The sequence below is a fragment of the Ambystoma mexicanum genome, chromosome 9, assembly GCF_040938575.1.
Source record: "Ambystoma mexicanum isolate Mex_15411 chromosome 9, UKY_AmexF1_1, whole genome shotgun sequence".
Classification (NCBI taxonomy): Eukaryota; Metazoa; Chordata; class Amphibia; order Caudata; family Ambystomatidae; genus Ambystoma; species Ambystoma mexicanum.
Window position 1 is genome coordinate 848,824,088 of NC_090931.1, and position 18,160 is coordinate 848,842,247.

General features: G+C 45.3%; 1 protein-coding gene across 4 annotated transcripts in view; it reads right to left on the reverse strand.

Moving 5' to 3' along the window:
* Positions 1-18,160, reverse strand: part of ERBB4 (erb-b2 receptor tyrosine kinase 4) — a 2,687,977-nt gene that overhangs the window by 644,047 nt on the left and 2,025,770 nt on the right. For all 4 annotated transcript variants that reach the window (XM_069615918.1, XM_069615916.1, XM_069615919.1 and 1 more), the window contains exons 6-7: positions 11,805-11,923; positions 960-1,101 (exon numbers count right to left, since the gene is read on the reverse strand). In XM_069615918.1, coding sequence (XP_069472019.1) covers positions 960-1,101; positions 11,805-11,923 — 261 coding nt within the window. The remainder of the gene's footprint in view (positions 1-959; positions 1,102-11,804; positions 11,924-18,160) is intronic.

The window sequence follows — 18,160 nt, forward strand, 5'->3', positions numbered from 1 at the left end:
GTGGAGCAGGAACTAGGATAAGTTCTCTTGTCTATTTTCCATGGTGGCCATATTGTTTTCTTAAGACTGTTTAGCTCAAGAAACGACAACTAGTCATTTTCTAAACTTAAAAGAAAAAAAGGCATTAGTTGTCCAGAAATCATGCCAGAGTGAAAACATCTATAACTCCCTTGGTGGGGGGCATTACGGATCTGGTAATCGAATCATGGCCCTTGCTAATGCTGTCACTTCACTCCGGCCTGGAATTTGGCCCGGCCATTACCATAATTAAAGAAGGGGCTCCATCAGGGAACTGGCTGCAGAGGAAAAGACACACCAGCCATATCACAATCTCCACCAGGTAGCAAGAGTGTCAAGAGGCCGTGCAGATGCCCAATGTCCTGTCCTTTACACACACATCTTGACATAACCCTACTAAGTGTCAGATTTACGGACCCAAAAGTACCACTTTCGCTCACTATAATATCAGCCGATTGAAACTGTACAAGTTCCTTTGAGATGCTGAAATACCCCACTGTACGTGGGTCCTCTTTGCAAATATAATTGCCTCTATGTTACCCGTAGGAGGTACCTTACAGGCATGGTCCGCATCCATGGAGTCTGCTTGCATTGGTGAAGTTCCCCATTGTACTACTACGGGTTTCTATCCCACTCTACAGCTATGGTTTGCAATTGCACCGGTGAAGGACTTTCTGCTGAAATGTTAGCATTCAAAGGAAAGAAATGAATACATAGCCCAAGAGAACAACAGAACTAGAAACATGCTGGAAAGGAGCAACGTCCTGCTCTCAATAGGCGGATTAAGGTGGGATGTGCTGGGCAATATATTCCCTAAACTGCGGAGCTGGCTTTGGTCCCTGCCCATGCACCTCACAGACCTTCTTCCACATGAAAAGCAGCTGGCACCTGGCCTGGAAACACAACGGGAATGCAGGGCATCTTTGGCTCGTGGCACTTACGTGGGCATTTCTTGACACAGAAGGCACCGTAGGTGTACTTGGCCTTGTTGTTCGGCACCAGCTGGAAGGTGGTAGGGTTGTACACGAGCGGCTGTGGGCATGTGTTGACACAGGCTCCGCTGTCGTTGAAGTTCATGCAGGCCTGTAGGAAGGAAAAGAAATGTCACCCATGTCCCAGTGAAAGTCCCCCAAAGAGTAAGGTAGCACCCAAGATTTACAGGAATCAAAATCAGCGATGAGAGTCCATGCGGAGTTCTCCTATTGACCAGCAGCTTGGAGCAGTCTGCTATGGTAAGTTCTGCTGGGAAAGAGAAGCTGCCATGTATTCTCTAATTGAGCCAATTCAGAATGAGGCTCCGAGTTGGGCCAACGTTGCATCACGCACCTGGCAGCCCACATTGAACATATTCTGCATTAACAATTGCTCCTCTTACTATTTCATATTCTAAACCTTCCGGCTGCTGCCGCACCCCAGGAACCCTGTGCAGATGACACAGAACATGTTTGCCTGGGAGTGCCAAGAATGGGGGAACTAGCGGAGCCAGTGTGACAATGCGGCAACTGCAAGCAGCTGCACAGGGCAGCAACAGCAGAAGGCCAAGGGCTGTCATTTCAGCCCAGAAATATTAAAACTGTTATCATTGAAGTGAGGTGGGTTGCAGCAAAATAGTCCTTTGCTTGGGGGCAGCATAAATCCATGCACTGATCCCGTACAGGTCAAACACAAGACCCTGCACTGCTCCCAGGAATAGGGCAAATAGAAATGTCTACAGGGCTAAAGGGGGCGCTATGCACACCTATTGAAGAGTTTATTATTCAGTAAAGCGTCCAGGGTCACCTTTTGTTAGTGCTTGTAAATCCACTTTTCTGGAAAGAGATACTTTTGGGAACAATGCAACTATTTTACACTTTAATGAACAATTACCTTCATTTAAAATGCTCACATGAACGACATCGCGCCTAGAAACACTTGTGTACATGCGCGTTGTAAATGACTTATATCATAAAATAGCATTACAAGGTGTTCTTGGATGTACCGCACAATCAGTGTCTCTTTTTAGTTTCAGCTTTTAGATGTCACGAAAAGCAGTTCCGATACACTGTAATTATTGCCATGGGACGCGAAGATAGGAGAGAGGTGACATATGGAAAGGCACACACAGTCTGTGGGTGTATGGTCATTTACCTGCCCCTATGGCCCTTCCCACCCACGACCTGCCCCAATAGACCCCATTCCCCCGATCGCTTGAGTCTAGCGCTGCACATTCTGAGAAGCCTGCTGAAAAGTCATGGCTTAATTGCAGCAATGAACAACCTAAACCAGCTTGTAATGTAATGAAACTATCTTAACCAAGTGTGCTTTCAGGCACTTCTTTTGTAAGGAGAATGTGTGTCTTGGCATTTGGATAGGTAGTTGATAGGAAATGCCATAATATGCCCAGGTGCCCCCGTAGTACCATTATGGCAGTGCCCACAAAACCCAGGTCCATGCCGAAACCTTGCCAATTCCTGTTTTCTGAGTAGTCCTAGCATTGACACAATTAGACTTGTTGTGTTTCTACATGTAGCAGGGGGCGTTTTGGAAGCCTTATTAGATTTTTTAGTTAAGCCAATTCTCTAGAGTGTGCATTGACACCACGTGGGTGTTTGTGTCTTCTCATGAGCGCACTGGAGGAGTGAGTATTACTTTGTGTTATTGTCCTGCCTCCAACTCAAGGAAATCATGTGCACGAAAAAGACCTAGCCCAACTCAGACACTCCCAAATTTACAAAATTACTATTTAGTCTCAAACAATGTATGAACATTCACGACAGTGGCCAAAAAAATATTTGGCCTCATTACAACTCAGGTGGTAAGGGGTTAACGACGCCGTAAAAGATGGCAGTGCCGTTAACCCCTTACCACCTAATTACGAGGTCCCTTTGCGGGTCCCTACCTTAACGCCTGGTTTTTACCAGCCATTAAGGATTTGACCCGCAAAGGGACCTTGGAGGTATTTAAGGTAACGCAATTTGCAGTACCGTACTACCGCCTTCCCCATTTCCATTGAGCCCTTTGGGGCAAAAATGGGAATGGGGAAGGGCCAATGGTGAATGGGGAATTACTGCCCCGCCAACCTTGGAATGGGGCGGTAATTCCGCCATTCACCATGGCGCAATCAGTAAAATACCGGCAGCAACCCATGGCGCTACTAGCGCCATGGTTACCGCCTCGGTTGTAATGACCCCCATTGTGGTAAGGCTAGTGAGTCGCACTGTGCAATTCCTACGTTTGTTTAGACCATTACCATTCTTTGCAGAAGCTCGTGTTTTGTTTTCTATAAACAGCTGAACATTAGTTCAGATTTCAAAAGTCTCGTATTATTTGCACACCTCTTTTCTGCGTACTTCAAATTCACGTGTGCATAAGATTGTATGAGTTGTCAAGCGGGAGACCAGATGCAGAAAGTTTCCCACTCGTTACTTAGTGGCTGCTATTTCAACATAGGACGTAAGTTCGACTACAGGTATGCACTGCGCATATCTAACCACTTGCCCCTAGGCTGTGCTGCTTATGAACAGAGGCAGAGCCAGCCTCAAAGGTTTGGGAAGCCTGGAGGACAGTTTTAAAAATGGGTCACACAAGGGGTCATGTGGATGCCCACCCAACACCCAGTGCCCCTAGAACTGCCTTCATGCCCACCGTCAGTTGTGTCTTTGCTTTCAGCACTCTAGCCTTGGCAACCCTCAACAGGGGTGGACTGGCCTATAGGGAACTCTGGAGATGTCCTGGTAGCCCTCTGCACCCGGGGCCCCTTTTGTATGGTAACATATTTTATTTTCACATTCTCTCGTAGGAAAAGGGTTGGGCTTGCTGAAAATGTGTAATATGGGCCACTTTGAACATTATTTTCAGGGTCTCTTTTGGTTCACAGTCCACCCAACCCCCACACATAAGCTGGCTCTCTGATGCCAACTGCCCACAAAAAGAGTGAAGCACAAGGACCTGTGGTGATGGTTACGTGCGCTAAGAGTCAAACAGGGCGCCTTTGCGAGGGGTTGAGAGGTGCCACATCATGAAAACCTGTATTAGTATCTCATCAGGAATGGGATGTGTTGCCTGCAATTTACACAGATAGCTGCAGTGGGTGCATTAACCAATTGCTCTGTCGAACCCTGCCGAGGTAGAATATCTATTACGATTTTCTTTGGCCCATTAGACCCACATTTAACCACAGTCAATATTTAGTTTTGCAAAGAGATGCTTATCGCGGGGAGCACACTTACCTACGTTCCCAGTGAGAGAAGACGGCAGCCTCCCACTCTGAGGATACTCATAGCGGGGTCTTTCCCTGTGTGGTTATGACCCCATTCCGAACTTCCTCATTGGCTGGGAGGCTGCCACACCCCCTGTGAGGAATTCAACTAACCACACAGTGGGTGTGCACTTACCCAGGCTTTTTTGTAATGTTAAATGAAATTGAATCATGGTAGATCAATCTTCGGAAAATGTGTGGGGCTAATCTGCACACATTTTCCTATGCTCATCTCATAGACCTGTGTACTCTGGGTGGACACAGTTTACAGGTGCCATCCCCCGTCATACTTAGTTGGAATATGTCAGCCACGAGTACATCAAAGCATCTCAGAAGGGGGAAACAAAACCTTCCTCCTGCCATGGCCAGCCTAAATAACTAACAAATGCCCATGGATCCGTCCTGCCCTTTGTTAGCTGCTGGTGGACAGGAATACCTCAACAACGTGTGATATGCACTGTGTCAACCTGAAGCCAGCTCTTGCCTCTCAATTCAAGGGCAGTGACCTGTCATGTATGGGACTATGTGTTTACAGTAGGTAACGCCTGCTGGTGGACCCCATTCAGAAGGTATGAGTATGTGGATTGAGGGAGACAGATCCTGCAGCAGCTTCAAGGGAGACCTGCCACTTTAATCTAGAACCACAGAGAGCTCAATTAACCAGGGAGACCCTTTAATCCATAACAGAAAGGAAGATGGGTGGGACTTGGTATTACATGTTTTCACCACTTTACATGTTCTTTTGCAAAGCACTCTGAATATGACCTCATGCATACAGGAGATTGTTGGTGGGGACCAAGGATTGGTTCATTAAGGTAGGCTTAGCCTACACCAATCACTGTGACCCATTTGGCTTCAAAAGAGGGCTAAGCCCCTCTTTTGGACCGATCATCTGAAGAATTTGCAAGGAGTAACAAGAAGAAATCAGCATTGGACCATGGCTGAAAGTACAGTCTGACGGTCTGCTCTATATTTCCCGCCAGTGAAGGAAGGCCAGGATTTCCAAGAGAGAAGCCTGATCCCTTCCCTAAACATCTCCCGGGTAAAAGAGGGAAATCCTGAATCCAGAGGACCCCCCCCACCAGCTCCAGAACTAGTACCCAGACAACACTACAGCGTGCACTGCTAGGCTCTGCAGCAAGCTTCCTTGGTGGGAAGTGCCAGTGAGTCTCTGATCCAGACTAAGGACCAGTCAGCTGCCTGCAACACTCTCCTCAGCCATGGGCCGTCCGCCGTAAAGGATGACAAGCTCAGTGAAGAAGCTTGGAGGAGTGCATTGACAAGCATCTATCGACGTCCACCTTAAAGGAAAGGTGACTGCACCGCTAACTGTTGTCATGCTGCAGTTGCTAAACTCATCTGCAACGCCTCAACCAGTGCTTCAGACCTGCCAACCTGTACTCAGACATCGATTCCTGACCCCGAACCACTGTGTAGGCCTGCCTGCAGCCATCTGTGCAGCCTCGCTCGCCGAATTGCCTGCCACCAGATACCTGCAGCTGTCTCCCATCTTGAACTCCGTCGCAGGAGCTGCAAAGCTCCCTGAACTTCTAGAAGCACAGGGTACATTGTGGTTCTGTCCCCATGGTCCTTCTCCGAAGGCTTCTAGTGACATTTTACAGCCGATTGCTCCCTTTGTGTTGAAACCAAGTATCCTTCAACTATTGCGATTAATTACTTTACCAACTACCCTCCTGTCAGTATCCAGAGTGCATCCCTTTTCCTTCTTGAACCTGTCTGTCTCTGCATTCCTTTTCAGGTTGGGTTGTGTATTGTAGTGTGCTAGAACTGTCTGTTGAATAATAAAAAAGTAGATGTTTGTGTACAATCTTGACTGGACAGTCCCTTTTATCATTGGGTAATAATGCTCTGTTGCAACTAACCAATGATCCACAACCTTGCGTAGATAAGCCTGCCGTTCCATCCACGTTACCAAAATTGGACAAGGATGCTTATATTTTGCTTGTGTTTCCAATCTGTTCAGATCCCTTCTGGTGTACTGGAGGTGTGGGGCTGATTGATGGTTTAGAAACCAATATTCACCCGTGGACCACTTGTGCCTCAGTCCCAGAAATGTATTTGTCACACTCCCTCGGCGGGTACTAATGATGGTTAAAATTAAAGACTCTGCTTCCGCATGTGACACATTTGGCAGGCATTTTCTATAGCGTCCCTTTCCCATCAGTTGCCCCGGGCTGAGCATAATGCCTGAGTGCTGCTTTCTGCCTTCAAACACGTCAATTTGGGATTCAGGGATTATCAAACATATCCATGTCAGGTGTAAGGACCTGCAGTACTTATCCCATGCAGTCATTAATAGCGCCTTCAGGCGTTGTATTTCTGGTCTTGCAGATTAGCGCGCGGCCAGTTCTGGGGGCATACCACAGAGTGGAAAAGCAGAGCTCATCTTCAACATTGTTAATAGTGGTGAGCTTTGAAATTGTGCTAGAAGGCCCTTTGGAAACATGCATGTGTCCAATTCAAAGGGTGCAAAAGGCACAAGCGTGAGGCCACCCCAAGCATGTGGCCCGTTTTAGTGAAAACTCGTATGCACAGTCTCCTCGCTGGACTGCAACACGGCGAAGCTGGCTGCGTGTCAGCTGAGCACTCTAATTATCTGTCTTTCGGAGGACGGGCCTCCTGGCCTCTGATGCCACAGCTCTCTGCTTCAGCTGGGCCTGAAAGTACCAATTACACCCGGTAATAACTGGATTGTTCTATTGAATTAGCACCGGGGGAGTCCATTTTGCTGAGACTAAAGGAATAGCTGAGAAGGCGTGTTCTTGTGTGTCCTGCAATCCACGTGCCTGTTGCTCTTCTGCGGTGGTTTTGCATCTCCCCCTGAAGTCTTTGATGCCCTACCTTGACACAATGTGAAGGCCCCCACGCATGCGCCCAGAGCTTTTTTAGGGCAGGATAGGCCAGTGAACTTTGGCTAAGGGGTCAGCAAGTGTTCATGGTGCAGCAAATAGTATCATGGCTGAGGGGGGTGGGAGGAGCACTTAGCACTAATGTCCCTTGATCCTTGGGAGGCCACACATCAGTACGTTTTTTTTTTTTTTTTAGGTGGAATGCCACATTAGTAAAACAAGTTTGCCAGTTGTTAAAAAGCCCACCATCTTCCTTTGAGACCAAAAGTAGTTGTGTGTTGCAATAACATGTCTTGTTGTACTGCCTTGTTTTATATTGTGTTGAGCGTTTGCACAGTAACGCATAGCTCCACAACATGCCACACAACAGTACCAAGGTCCACTGATTTTCTCCAAAGAAGACATGGGGAGAGCCATGGAGATCTTACCATAAAACCGATTTCTAAACTGGGCTTCTGTTCCACCTATGAGCTACTTCATGTTCTCAGTTCCCGAGTCAATCCTTTTGGGGTATTCTGGTGCTCGCTGGTCAGAAAAAGCCTTTCAAGTGACCATGATGTCTCTCCCTGTTGGCCACATCTTCCTCAAAGTGACAGTACTGCCCCTTCTGTCACTCATCTCTTCACCCGCGTCCTGTAGTGGGAGCACCGGCTCCTTGATATCTTGGTGACGTAAACCTTCAGAACTCAGATTACTACCAACATTCAGAGAGAAGATAGCAGGGAAATAGCTCTTTCAATTTGAACACATTCATCCATTTTCCCTTTTCAATTTCTTTTGTTGATTTAGATCTTTTTATTAAGGGATTGTTGTGTGTTTTGCATGTATGCCCTATTGGAGCGGTATGCGATAGCAGGGGTTTGGGTGACTCTCTTACCCACAGTGTGCTTGAACAGGAGACCCAATATTAGCCCTGTTTTGTGTTCGCTCCACAGGCTTCCATTTGAACTCTGGGTAACATTCAAGCTGCTTTGCATAGTCCATCAAGCCATCTATCAGCAAGGAGCAAACATTATCTCTACCAAACTTTCTCTCCACCTCCCATCAAGGTCATTAGGTCCTTCTCTGCACTACTACTGAATGTACCTCACGGTCCCCAGATCCCTGGAACTCAATTCCACAGGATCAAAGGGAGATTTCTAGTCTCAATGTGTTCAACAAGAAATTAAAAACACACTTTCATTTTTAAATTCCATTACGGTTAAATAGCACACTAGGCTTCCCAAATTCGGTGGTGCTGTCTAGCTTCAGCTGTTTCCCAGTACCATGCCATGAGGGCATTCATGGTCTACACGCACTCTACAAGGGCGCAAAAAGAAGATAACATGTCTTTTGTGGGTTGAATCACAGTTACATCACCCAGATCCAGTCCAGCAAGGGCAGCAATCAGAGCTGCAATTGTGCTGAGGCTTGACAAGCAAGACCTTTTACCTTTACACAGATACAGTCTGTTCTATGATAGACAGCACATTGACTGTGCAGCTGATTGGGTGTAGGGGGTGGATTTCAGATGGACCATCAGCAAATGTTTACATTTAATATTGTGTGTCATCATTGGCCAGATTAATGTATACGAAAGTCCAACGACACCGTGGATCTCCTAACTTCTAATGCTCAAGAAATAGGACTGTACTTGAGGAACACATAGGGCATACGCCTGTTCTTTCTGTGCACAGAGGGCCACCAATATAGTAAGAATAGATGCTTTTTAATGATGAAAAACGTTGGTCAGCAGACAGTGCTAATGCTGCAAACTGCTGAAACAAGGCACTGTTCGAACCTTTGGATCCGCACGCCATGTTTCCTCTACATTTGCATGAAGATGGGATTTCTGCTAAGTGGAACGACATGGCATTGCTATCTGAGTTAATGGGAATGGTTCCTTTGGGAAAGATAAAAGTGGCCTTGAGTGCTACTTTTACCAAGACACAGATCACGTCTTCCCTTGCACTTGCTCGTTCTCAGTGTCACTGGGCCTAGTAAGATCCTTGTTTTGTTCTCCCTGTTCCCCTCCCTTGCCTCGTCTTGCATTGAAACACTTGTGTACGAGCGCAATATGAATAAAAAATCAGGTCATATGATGTCTTCTGACAAGGCTAGACTAAATGTGGGGTATTCATCCACATAGCCAACTCAGGTCCTGCCCCCCTAATCCCAGTAGTTTCTTGTACCTTACTACTAGGAAAGCTACAGTGTTCGCCCCTTCCATTTCATGACTTTTGGACGATTGCTCATTGTACCATCTTTAGGGCCCCATGTGCAGAGGGTGCAGTATTTAAGCCACAACCCTACTTCTCTCAGGCCTTTAGGCACCATATACTTGCTGTCTAGATGAGGCAGCTGTCTGTCGTGCCTAGAGCGGCTGACAATCCTCGTTCTCACCAATCCTATCTGCCCTAAATCACCATGATATGATAGGTTATTTATAACGTGCTTAATACCCAGATGTTTCTAAGCGCGGACCTGGGGATCGAACCTGGGTTGCTCCGTGTCGACTTGCTTCCAAGGCGAGCATGTTGCCCGTGAGCTATCCTCCCGAGACCATGACCTAAATCAATTCGACCAAAATGAACCCCTTACACCACCATGACTATGACCTGATTACTTGCAATTGACCACCAGAGGAACCAGCCAAAGAAGGCAGTAGACACCAGCACAGTAACTTGGAATGGGAATAAACCCATTCCCAAAGAGGCCGCCAGTCACAAACAGGAATGGGCTGCCTGTGTGAATTGCGGAGGCATGCTTCTTGCTTGCTTGTGGTTAGAGTAAAGCTGCTCGTGGTGTTGACCTGAAGTCAAAGCCCTCATGATGAACATCTTTTACCCCCCGTACATCTTCTGAAAGACAACTCTCCCCTCGGTCACTTCTTTGTCTGACCCCACTATCTTGGCTTTGCACACTCAATGAGGAATGGAGTAGAAGGTTGGAAGCTCCATCCTTTTCATGAAAGGGCAGGTGGGAAAAAGAGCGGCAAACTCTTATTCACAGTGTCTTTCGGTGCATCCTGGTGGAAACACTTTTCAAAACCATTGACAGCACCACATGCAGAGCTCAGCATGGGGGGTCGTCATGAAACCCACTTGTCCTAAAAAAAGTATCATTTTAGTAAGGCATGCAGAGACATGTCAGAAACCACGTGCACGCAGGACCTATCCTGATCAATGGTAGGATGACAAGACAGTAACTGCACAGAGGAAGATCTACTGGAGGGCCCGTGCGGTCAGTCCAGTTTAACACACTGAGTATGGGTTCGGTAGGGCTTTCTCTAGCAAGATCACATAAATGCAATGGAAAGTGCTGTAATTCCTTTATCCTCATTCGGCTTCTCAGTTCCCCTTCCAGGCTGCACACTATCATGAGCTGTAGCCTAATAGGTTTTTTTGTCTCCTAGGAAGAGGGCAAGATATGGAACTTCCTTATCTAAATGTGGTGATTATTAAAGATGATACAGAACAAAATACTAAGATAAGAACGAAAGGAGAGTGGGAGTACGGGGAGGGGTGGCTGCATAGAGAGTCGGAGAGAGAAAAACAATTAAAGCGAGAGTGATGCTCTCAGACTAATCAAGAATGGTACCGTGGATATGTAAAAAAGCGAAGATACGGCACGTTATATCAGGAGAGATGGACAAGAGAGAAAACAATAGGAAGCTGTAATAAGAGAGATTAGGATGAAAAACAAAATATAGACAGGAATTAATACAGAGGAAATGAGCAAAACGCTAAAAGGGAGAACGAAAGAGAAACAAATGAGAGCATGATACGAAGCAATAGGTAACAGTGAGGAGAGGGGAAGGAAGAAGGGAGAGAAAGTGGGAACAAAATTATGATATGAATGTAAAAAATAATAATAAAAAAGAATGGCGGACAGACAATACAGGAAGAAAAATATGGGCGTCATTCTTTAAGACGAGAAAATATTTGAAACGCGAAGCTACAAAATAGGTAGAGCGGTAATTTGCCATAGAAATAAGAGAAATAAAGAAAGGGAGAAATAGAAAGCGGGAAGAAAGAGAAGCAAAAAAGAAAAAGAAAGGAAGACAAACAAGCAGGAAAGAAAGAAAAAATGAGGCGAGAAAGAAGGGATGTAAAACTAAGAGAAAGGATTTATAAATAGATGAATCGATGAATGAGCAAAGTAAAAGAAAATAAATTATAAAAGAACCCAAGGAAAGAATGAGAACAGTGATTTGAAAGCCAGAGTGAAATAGGGATAGAAGGAATAAAGGGGTAGGACATTTAAAGGGAGGAAAGAATAAAACAAGAATGAAAATGGGACAAAGCTGGTAGGAAAACCTAGCACAAAGAAAACAGACCAAGGAAATAAATAAAGAAAAAAATATAAACTAGGGAAAGAGGTGGAAAAGATTGACTGTAAAAATGATTCACAGTCGTAATAGATGGAAATGGTTAATATGTTCTGCTTTAAGATTCAAATCGTGTTCATTAGCATATAAATAGCCCAAACCCCATATTTGTAAAACCTATAAATGTTTCAATAGGAAATACATGCTGATAGGTTTTATTAGCTGAAATTGAAACAAAATAGGAGATCAAAAAATGAACAGCTCAACTCTTAAAATGTTTGAGAAAAGGCAATTTAAAAGGTAGAACCCCAGAACAGTGTTATAAAATCTGGAGAGTGGTAGGGAGAAAAGGGAAGGGGATCAGGCTTACAAAGCAGTCGGTGTCCTTGGGACCCATGCAGCCACCGGCACACTCTTGATGGCAGCAGTCGCTGACGTAGGACCCGTAGCAGCGTTCCGTGCACTGCTCGGCGCACACAGTCTTCGTCACTACAAGGGAGACAGAGCAATATCAATGGCGCTCAGCGGGTTTCCTGGTTCAGCCGCCAACATAGTCATTTTTACATTTTGTAGTGAAATGGTGTCAGCAACCTTAGAAAGGTGATACAATCAATGGAGTCTCAACAAATTAAACATGTAGCAAAGGAATTGTAGCATGCAACAGGAATAATGCTATGAGCGGGATGGGCAACTAAGGTCTAACTTCCGACCTCATGAGCCACAACAGAGAATGCACGTCCTCCCACAGTCCAGTGCAGCACTCATAGGGCCTCATTACGAGGTGCGCGGTAAGGGATATCGGGCACCGGTAAGGAGACCGGTGCCGGTAATCCCTTACCACCCTATTCCAAAGTCCCTTGGCGGGGACCATAAGTAACGTGTGGTCTGACCACATGTCCCTTAAGGGTTCCGCTAAGGGACCAGGGCGCTAATAACGGGCTGCAAGTCGCGAGCCCATTATTAGCGCCCTCCCCATTCCCCTTGAGCCCTATGGGGGCTCAAATGGGAATGGGGAATGGTTTGTTCAATGGGGATTTACCGGTCCCGCCAGGGTCGGACTACACCGGTAAGTGCCCATTGAACAACACTGGTGCCGGACCCGTTATTGGAGGCAGTCATGGCGCAAATAGCGCCATGACTACCACCAATCTCAGAATGAGGCCCATAGAGAGATGAGACCTGGCACTGTTGATATCAGAGCGGGAATTGGGCAGGAACAAGACAGAGCTGCAATACGGTAAGTATTGTCTTGCCAGAGCGCTGTTCCGTGGAGACACAAGGCCCAAACCCCACCATTGAGGAAGCTCTCTGCCCCTGATTGTCCGGAGTCTCCTGTGCGCAGCAGTTTTGAAATTCTGAGAACTGCAGCAATATCCAACTGCATCTGAGAGTCCTCCTTTGCTCGCCCAGGTAGCCCAACCCGAATAGTAAAATGGTGCAAATCTGTTCATATGTCTCGTACTTTGCACAAATTTTACAGTTATTGTGTGTTTTCTGATAGATAAATTGCGCACCATATCCAGTTTACATGCTCAGAAGGAATTACGTTCACAGGTACGTTACTAAATTGGCTATCATACTTATGTTCCCAAAATGCACTTTGTTTATATGCAAAGCAGCCAGCATCTAACATTCAAGGCACCAGAATGTTTTGCACCCGAGCCCCACCACTCAATTCCACACACTCCACTCTGGCAATCCGCCCCCACCCTCCCACCATGCAGGCACCCTCCTACCATGCAGGGAATGGGGGTCCCCCAGTACATTTGGCTCTTTTCCAGCACTGACCTATGTCTCACTAAAGGAGTCTCTAAATAATATTAATTGTTACACTCTTACGGCCATTACTATCAGCCCAATATGACGCTAAAGCAGTGAAGTTTCAAATACAGAAAAGCCTCCTTTCAAAATGTGGTGAGGGCCCCTTGCCATTGGCAACCTTTGAGATTTGAGACATACAAAAACCTCTAGTCTGGTGATCCCTAAATAGTTGGGGTGACCCTACACAACAGGGGACGGAGGGGTGTCTTTTAGGCCCCTGACAAGAAGCTTGGTGATGGTTACTGCATATCACAAAGAATGCGTGTTATCGCCCAGGGTGAGGGTTATACAAAAGAATGAGAGCCCCTTATGCAGTTGCACCTGGAGCGTTCCAAGTGGCTGCCGGAATTACCAATAAATGATCTCAGACCCAAATAACAGGACAGACTCAAAGAATATGGCAAAATACTATTTTATTATCAGCTCAAATAAAGTAGGGAAACCTGGTGAAGAAAAAGATTGCAGATCACTCACTTTCATCTACATTTCGATTATACAAAGGCTTTATACCTCGAAGTACGTGAGCTATGACGTCATCCTATGTGGCAAACAGTAAACAGTAGACACCTATTGAAAGGAGGGATTTTAAGGGAACATATATACCTATACTTTATTTAGATGTTAGTAACATAATTGGATGTTCCCTGTCAGGTAGGCACGCCTTGAACTACCTCTTAATAGGTATAATTCAGATTGCTTGCAGAATAATAGCAACAGATTGGCTTCTGCAATGATGTATGGTACACTGCTTCATACGCCCGTATGATTGGTTGGCATACTCTCCCAACCTTTGACATTCGGCTTGGTTCACTAATTGACACAAACAAAGAAACAGAGCCCCCTGCTGTTCATGTATTGTCTGCTCAAGGGCTGCGGCAGGCGAAGGTGATTATTTATTAGGTGCTAGCACTGCATAAATTGAACCAATAGCAAGTAAAGGGTGCTTTGCCTCCAGCTGGTGGAAAAGCCCCCTTTATCTGCGAAGCAGGAGGGTGCACTTGTGCGACCGCATCCTCTGAGCGCATCTTGGGCTGCGCTGGCTGTAAGCATGCTCTACCGATGCCAAAACTTGAAGACAAATAGGAGATATTTCCTCATCCAGTTATTATATGACTTGCACAAAGGTCACACGCTCCATGGATAGTAGAGCTGACCCAGTCGTACATTTGCCCAATAGGGATAAAATAATGGCTTATGGATTGGATATTTGCAAGATCTGATTTGAGGTGATCCTCAACCACGAGGCAGAAGGAACACTGTACAAAATGTACGGCATAATTCCCAGTTAACTGCACTTGAAAGAGAGACTTAGTCCTGATGAAGGAGGACCAGGGATCCAGGAAGATGGCTGGCGAAGTCTTATCTGAGCCAAATGTGTTAACTTCTTTCTATAGCGCTCCTCCAATACAGTACATTGGACAGCTCTACGTTGAACTTTCAGTTGTAGAGTGAAAAAGAAACTTGTGGCAACTATGCAGTGGTTTGGTTTTGAATTTTATTATTTTTTAATTGGTTCTAGTTGATCCGTTTTGAAATTCCAAACATGTGCACACATTCATGAGAGCATTTTGCTGCATGTGTAGTTATTGCAATCATAAATTAATTAAATCATTCTTTATTTCATTCATCAATCCATGTGAAATGAGTTGACACATGTTTCGTGCAGTGCATAATTAGAACTTCTCACACCTTCATCTCACCCTTTCTATAGCCTGTGTCTCTCTGGCGTTCATTGTTCAGTGGCAGCTGACAATATACAGGACTATTCACATGAAGAAATGCCCCAAGTTTGTTTTAGCTTTTAAGGAAATTTGGTCGGCAGAGTGAGACTGGGACACACGCGGGCAGTGTTTAAGTGAAGATGACGGCAAAGTTGTGTTTCCTGCATCAGTTAGAGGATATCAACCCCTATGCAAGCCTATGTGGGGGTAGCAGGCCTGCTGCAGGTAGACAAACATACCAGAATGGAATGCCATAACGAAAGGGCGCCGGGTGAAGCTTTGTTTCAAAATCATTAATCAGCCCTTTTTTGTTTCCTTTAATTCTGCATTTTGTCAAGAAACCGTAAATCTAAAAGAGGGAGGGAAAATGAAAAATAACTGAAATCAATAAGTGGGCCTTATGAACATGCGGAGTTATTAGTGAAATACACAGCCTTTAATTAAAGGAGCTGGCTCTCGGCACAGGTGCTAGATTGCCTGATTGATCGGCAGTAGGCTGCTGGATCAGCACTCTGGCGCCCCCTGACTTCCCCGCCTCACCTGCGCAGCCGGTTTGGTGCGTCGTCGCAACCAATGATTTCATAATCCTGGCTGCGCGTCAGAATGGTCGAACATGCTTGCATGTGCCATGCTTACCCCGGAAACTTCATTGACATGAGCAACACCATTAAAAAGGTAAGCCATGGACTCTTTGTAGGTTACATTTCAAATCCTTGGTCCCGCCTGGGTGAGTGCATGGTGCCTTCTTTTTAGTGAAAACCTAAATGGAGCTTTGAAAGACTAAAAAGCAAACTCAAGGCTGAGTTACTTTTTGTGTGACCCACGTGACAACCAATGTCGGGTACAAAGAATTCGATCATCGAAGAAATTCTCAAGCATTCAGTAAGGAGGTTGTGTTTTAGAATAAATGGGTTACACCCGAAGGGTGAAGGGGAGATTGCATGCTATTAGTTAATCTTCCCATGAGTATCATGACAAATTGGGTAAAAGTGAAAAAAAGCCTTCACGCAGCAACACGTTCGTGGAAAAAACGGAACTGAGGCTACGGGAGTCGTGCGTCCTACTTATCACATCGGATGACGTCGGACGTCGGAGGAGGTCCTTGACGACGGCGCATCGACGTCATCGACGCAGGACGCAGACGCCGAAAAAAGTTTCCGAAGCAGCACAGCTGTGGTGATTACATGTCATAGATATGGAATACGTCGGAGGACCCAATCCCCTCGAAAAGCCCATATGAGTTGCATCAACGGATCGCCTTCCAGACTAAGCTCTTGGGTGCATTACTGCAAAGGCCACACCGTTGACTCCATAATGGCTCTTGAAGGCCTCACTACAACCTGCATCTTTTTCTGGAATTTGTCACTCTAGTAGGTGAATTCTGGGGGTTATCAGGTATTCCTTTGGTCGTGGGATCTAAAATTTAATATAGTGAAATTTTATGTGCAATCAAAATCATGGTATAGCTTGTGTTTGCCCCAAAACGCATTTTATCATTGTCCTCATGAAAAACCGAAAGAGAGAGAAAGAGCGAGAAAGAAAGAAAAAAAGAGAAAACGACAGAAGGAGAGAGAGAGAGAAAGAGATAGAGAGAGAGAGAGAGAGAGAGAGAGAGAGAGAGATATTGTAAAGGCCCTCCTCTGTGACTCAGACAGACTCTGTGACTCAGACAGACTCACCACACCCACTTGTGTGGGAGTCACTCAAGACCTCAAATAATATAGGTTGTGAATCAACATGGTGGGACAATAAATACAAACTATATAATTAAAATGAGTATCAAGCCATCTGCCAATGTTAGGAGTCGAAAGAATGAAAGCGACAAGGAGTGGGTGTTTGGAAAAAGCTGAACACAGATTATTTGGGTCATTGCTGGTCAATGTTAGGATCTCCAGCTTTGGGAGTCAAGCAGACAAAGCTCTGGGCCTGCATGATGTGGTGCTTTTGCCCAAGCCATTTGTGACTGACTCTGTTCCCAAATGTCTTTGTGCAATGGGTTGCAATTGCTGGTGTCCCATGAGGACACACTCGGTCTTGTGCCTAATTATGCTGTTTGGCGACTCTTTGCAAATGGATGTTTATTTGCTAAAGGGGTGATTGATGGTGGTGGCGTCACTTTTTGTGAAATATATTTATGGAATTAAAGAGTGTCATCCCATTCTACTGATCCAATTTTGGATATAAATAAGTCGCTCATAGGAGACATGAGACATGATGGATGAGTGGGCAGTGGCATTCTCCATTTAACCACACTGATGCCGATGGGGATAAAGATATGTAGGTCTGAGCAATGTCTCAGTAGGACCCTAAAGTGCTTGGTATATTAGATCATTTTAAATTCAGAAAAGTTTAAACCGTGTTTTCTGTCTGTGCAAACTGTTCTTAGAACTATGTGCTTGTAGCCCATGGCTGCTCTGTGATTCCCAGATTGGTGGCGGTAGTATTATATTTCAGCAGTAGCAAAGCACCCTGAAGCTACGTCTGTGCCGCATATGCCATTCAATATATAGTACTCAAGAGGACATGATATTGAGGACAAATAACTAGAAGAGGTAAGAATCCAGAAAACAACACATGGCAACTGTGCAGCTACCAAGCAAACTTTTGGAAAAGGTATAACTCAATTCCAAAACACACATAATTGTGCTATGTGTAGCATAAATATCAGAAACCTTTAACATTTACAAAAATATATATGAAAAGGAGAAAAAATAACATCATCACTGGGTGAAGGACAAGAAGTCAAGAAAATGCTAACACATTTGGAAATGTAGTTGTCCTTGTCTCTTTCCAAGGCAAGAACAGCACAGCACCCAGAATGCCAAAGGCTAGAATATAGATATTCTTCACCAGTGCAAGTGCGCATTTTCACCATATTAGCACTAGGGCAAACATTGTCCAGCTGCAGAAATACACTAACGGTAAATGTTTTTTGCAGCAGGGAAATGTTTGCTCTAGAACTAATATGGTGCAACATTGTACTTGCGCTGTTGCAAAGTTTTTGTAATCTGGCCCCAGGACGGTAATAGTGAAAACAAACAATTCAGGAAGCTGGCGTATGACAGCAAAGAGCCTTGAATCCTCAAATATTAACTGCCTTGTCTTGAAATTTGTGGAGCATGTCAGAATCGAATGTATTCAAGTTGGTGCGTAGGAAGTCAAGGCATTACTAACTGGTGTGAGT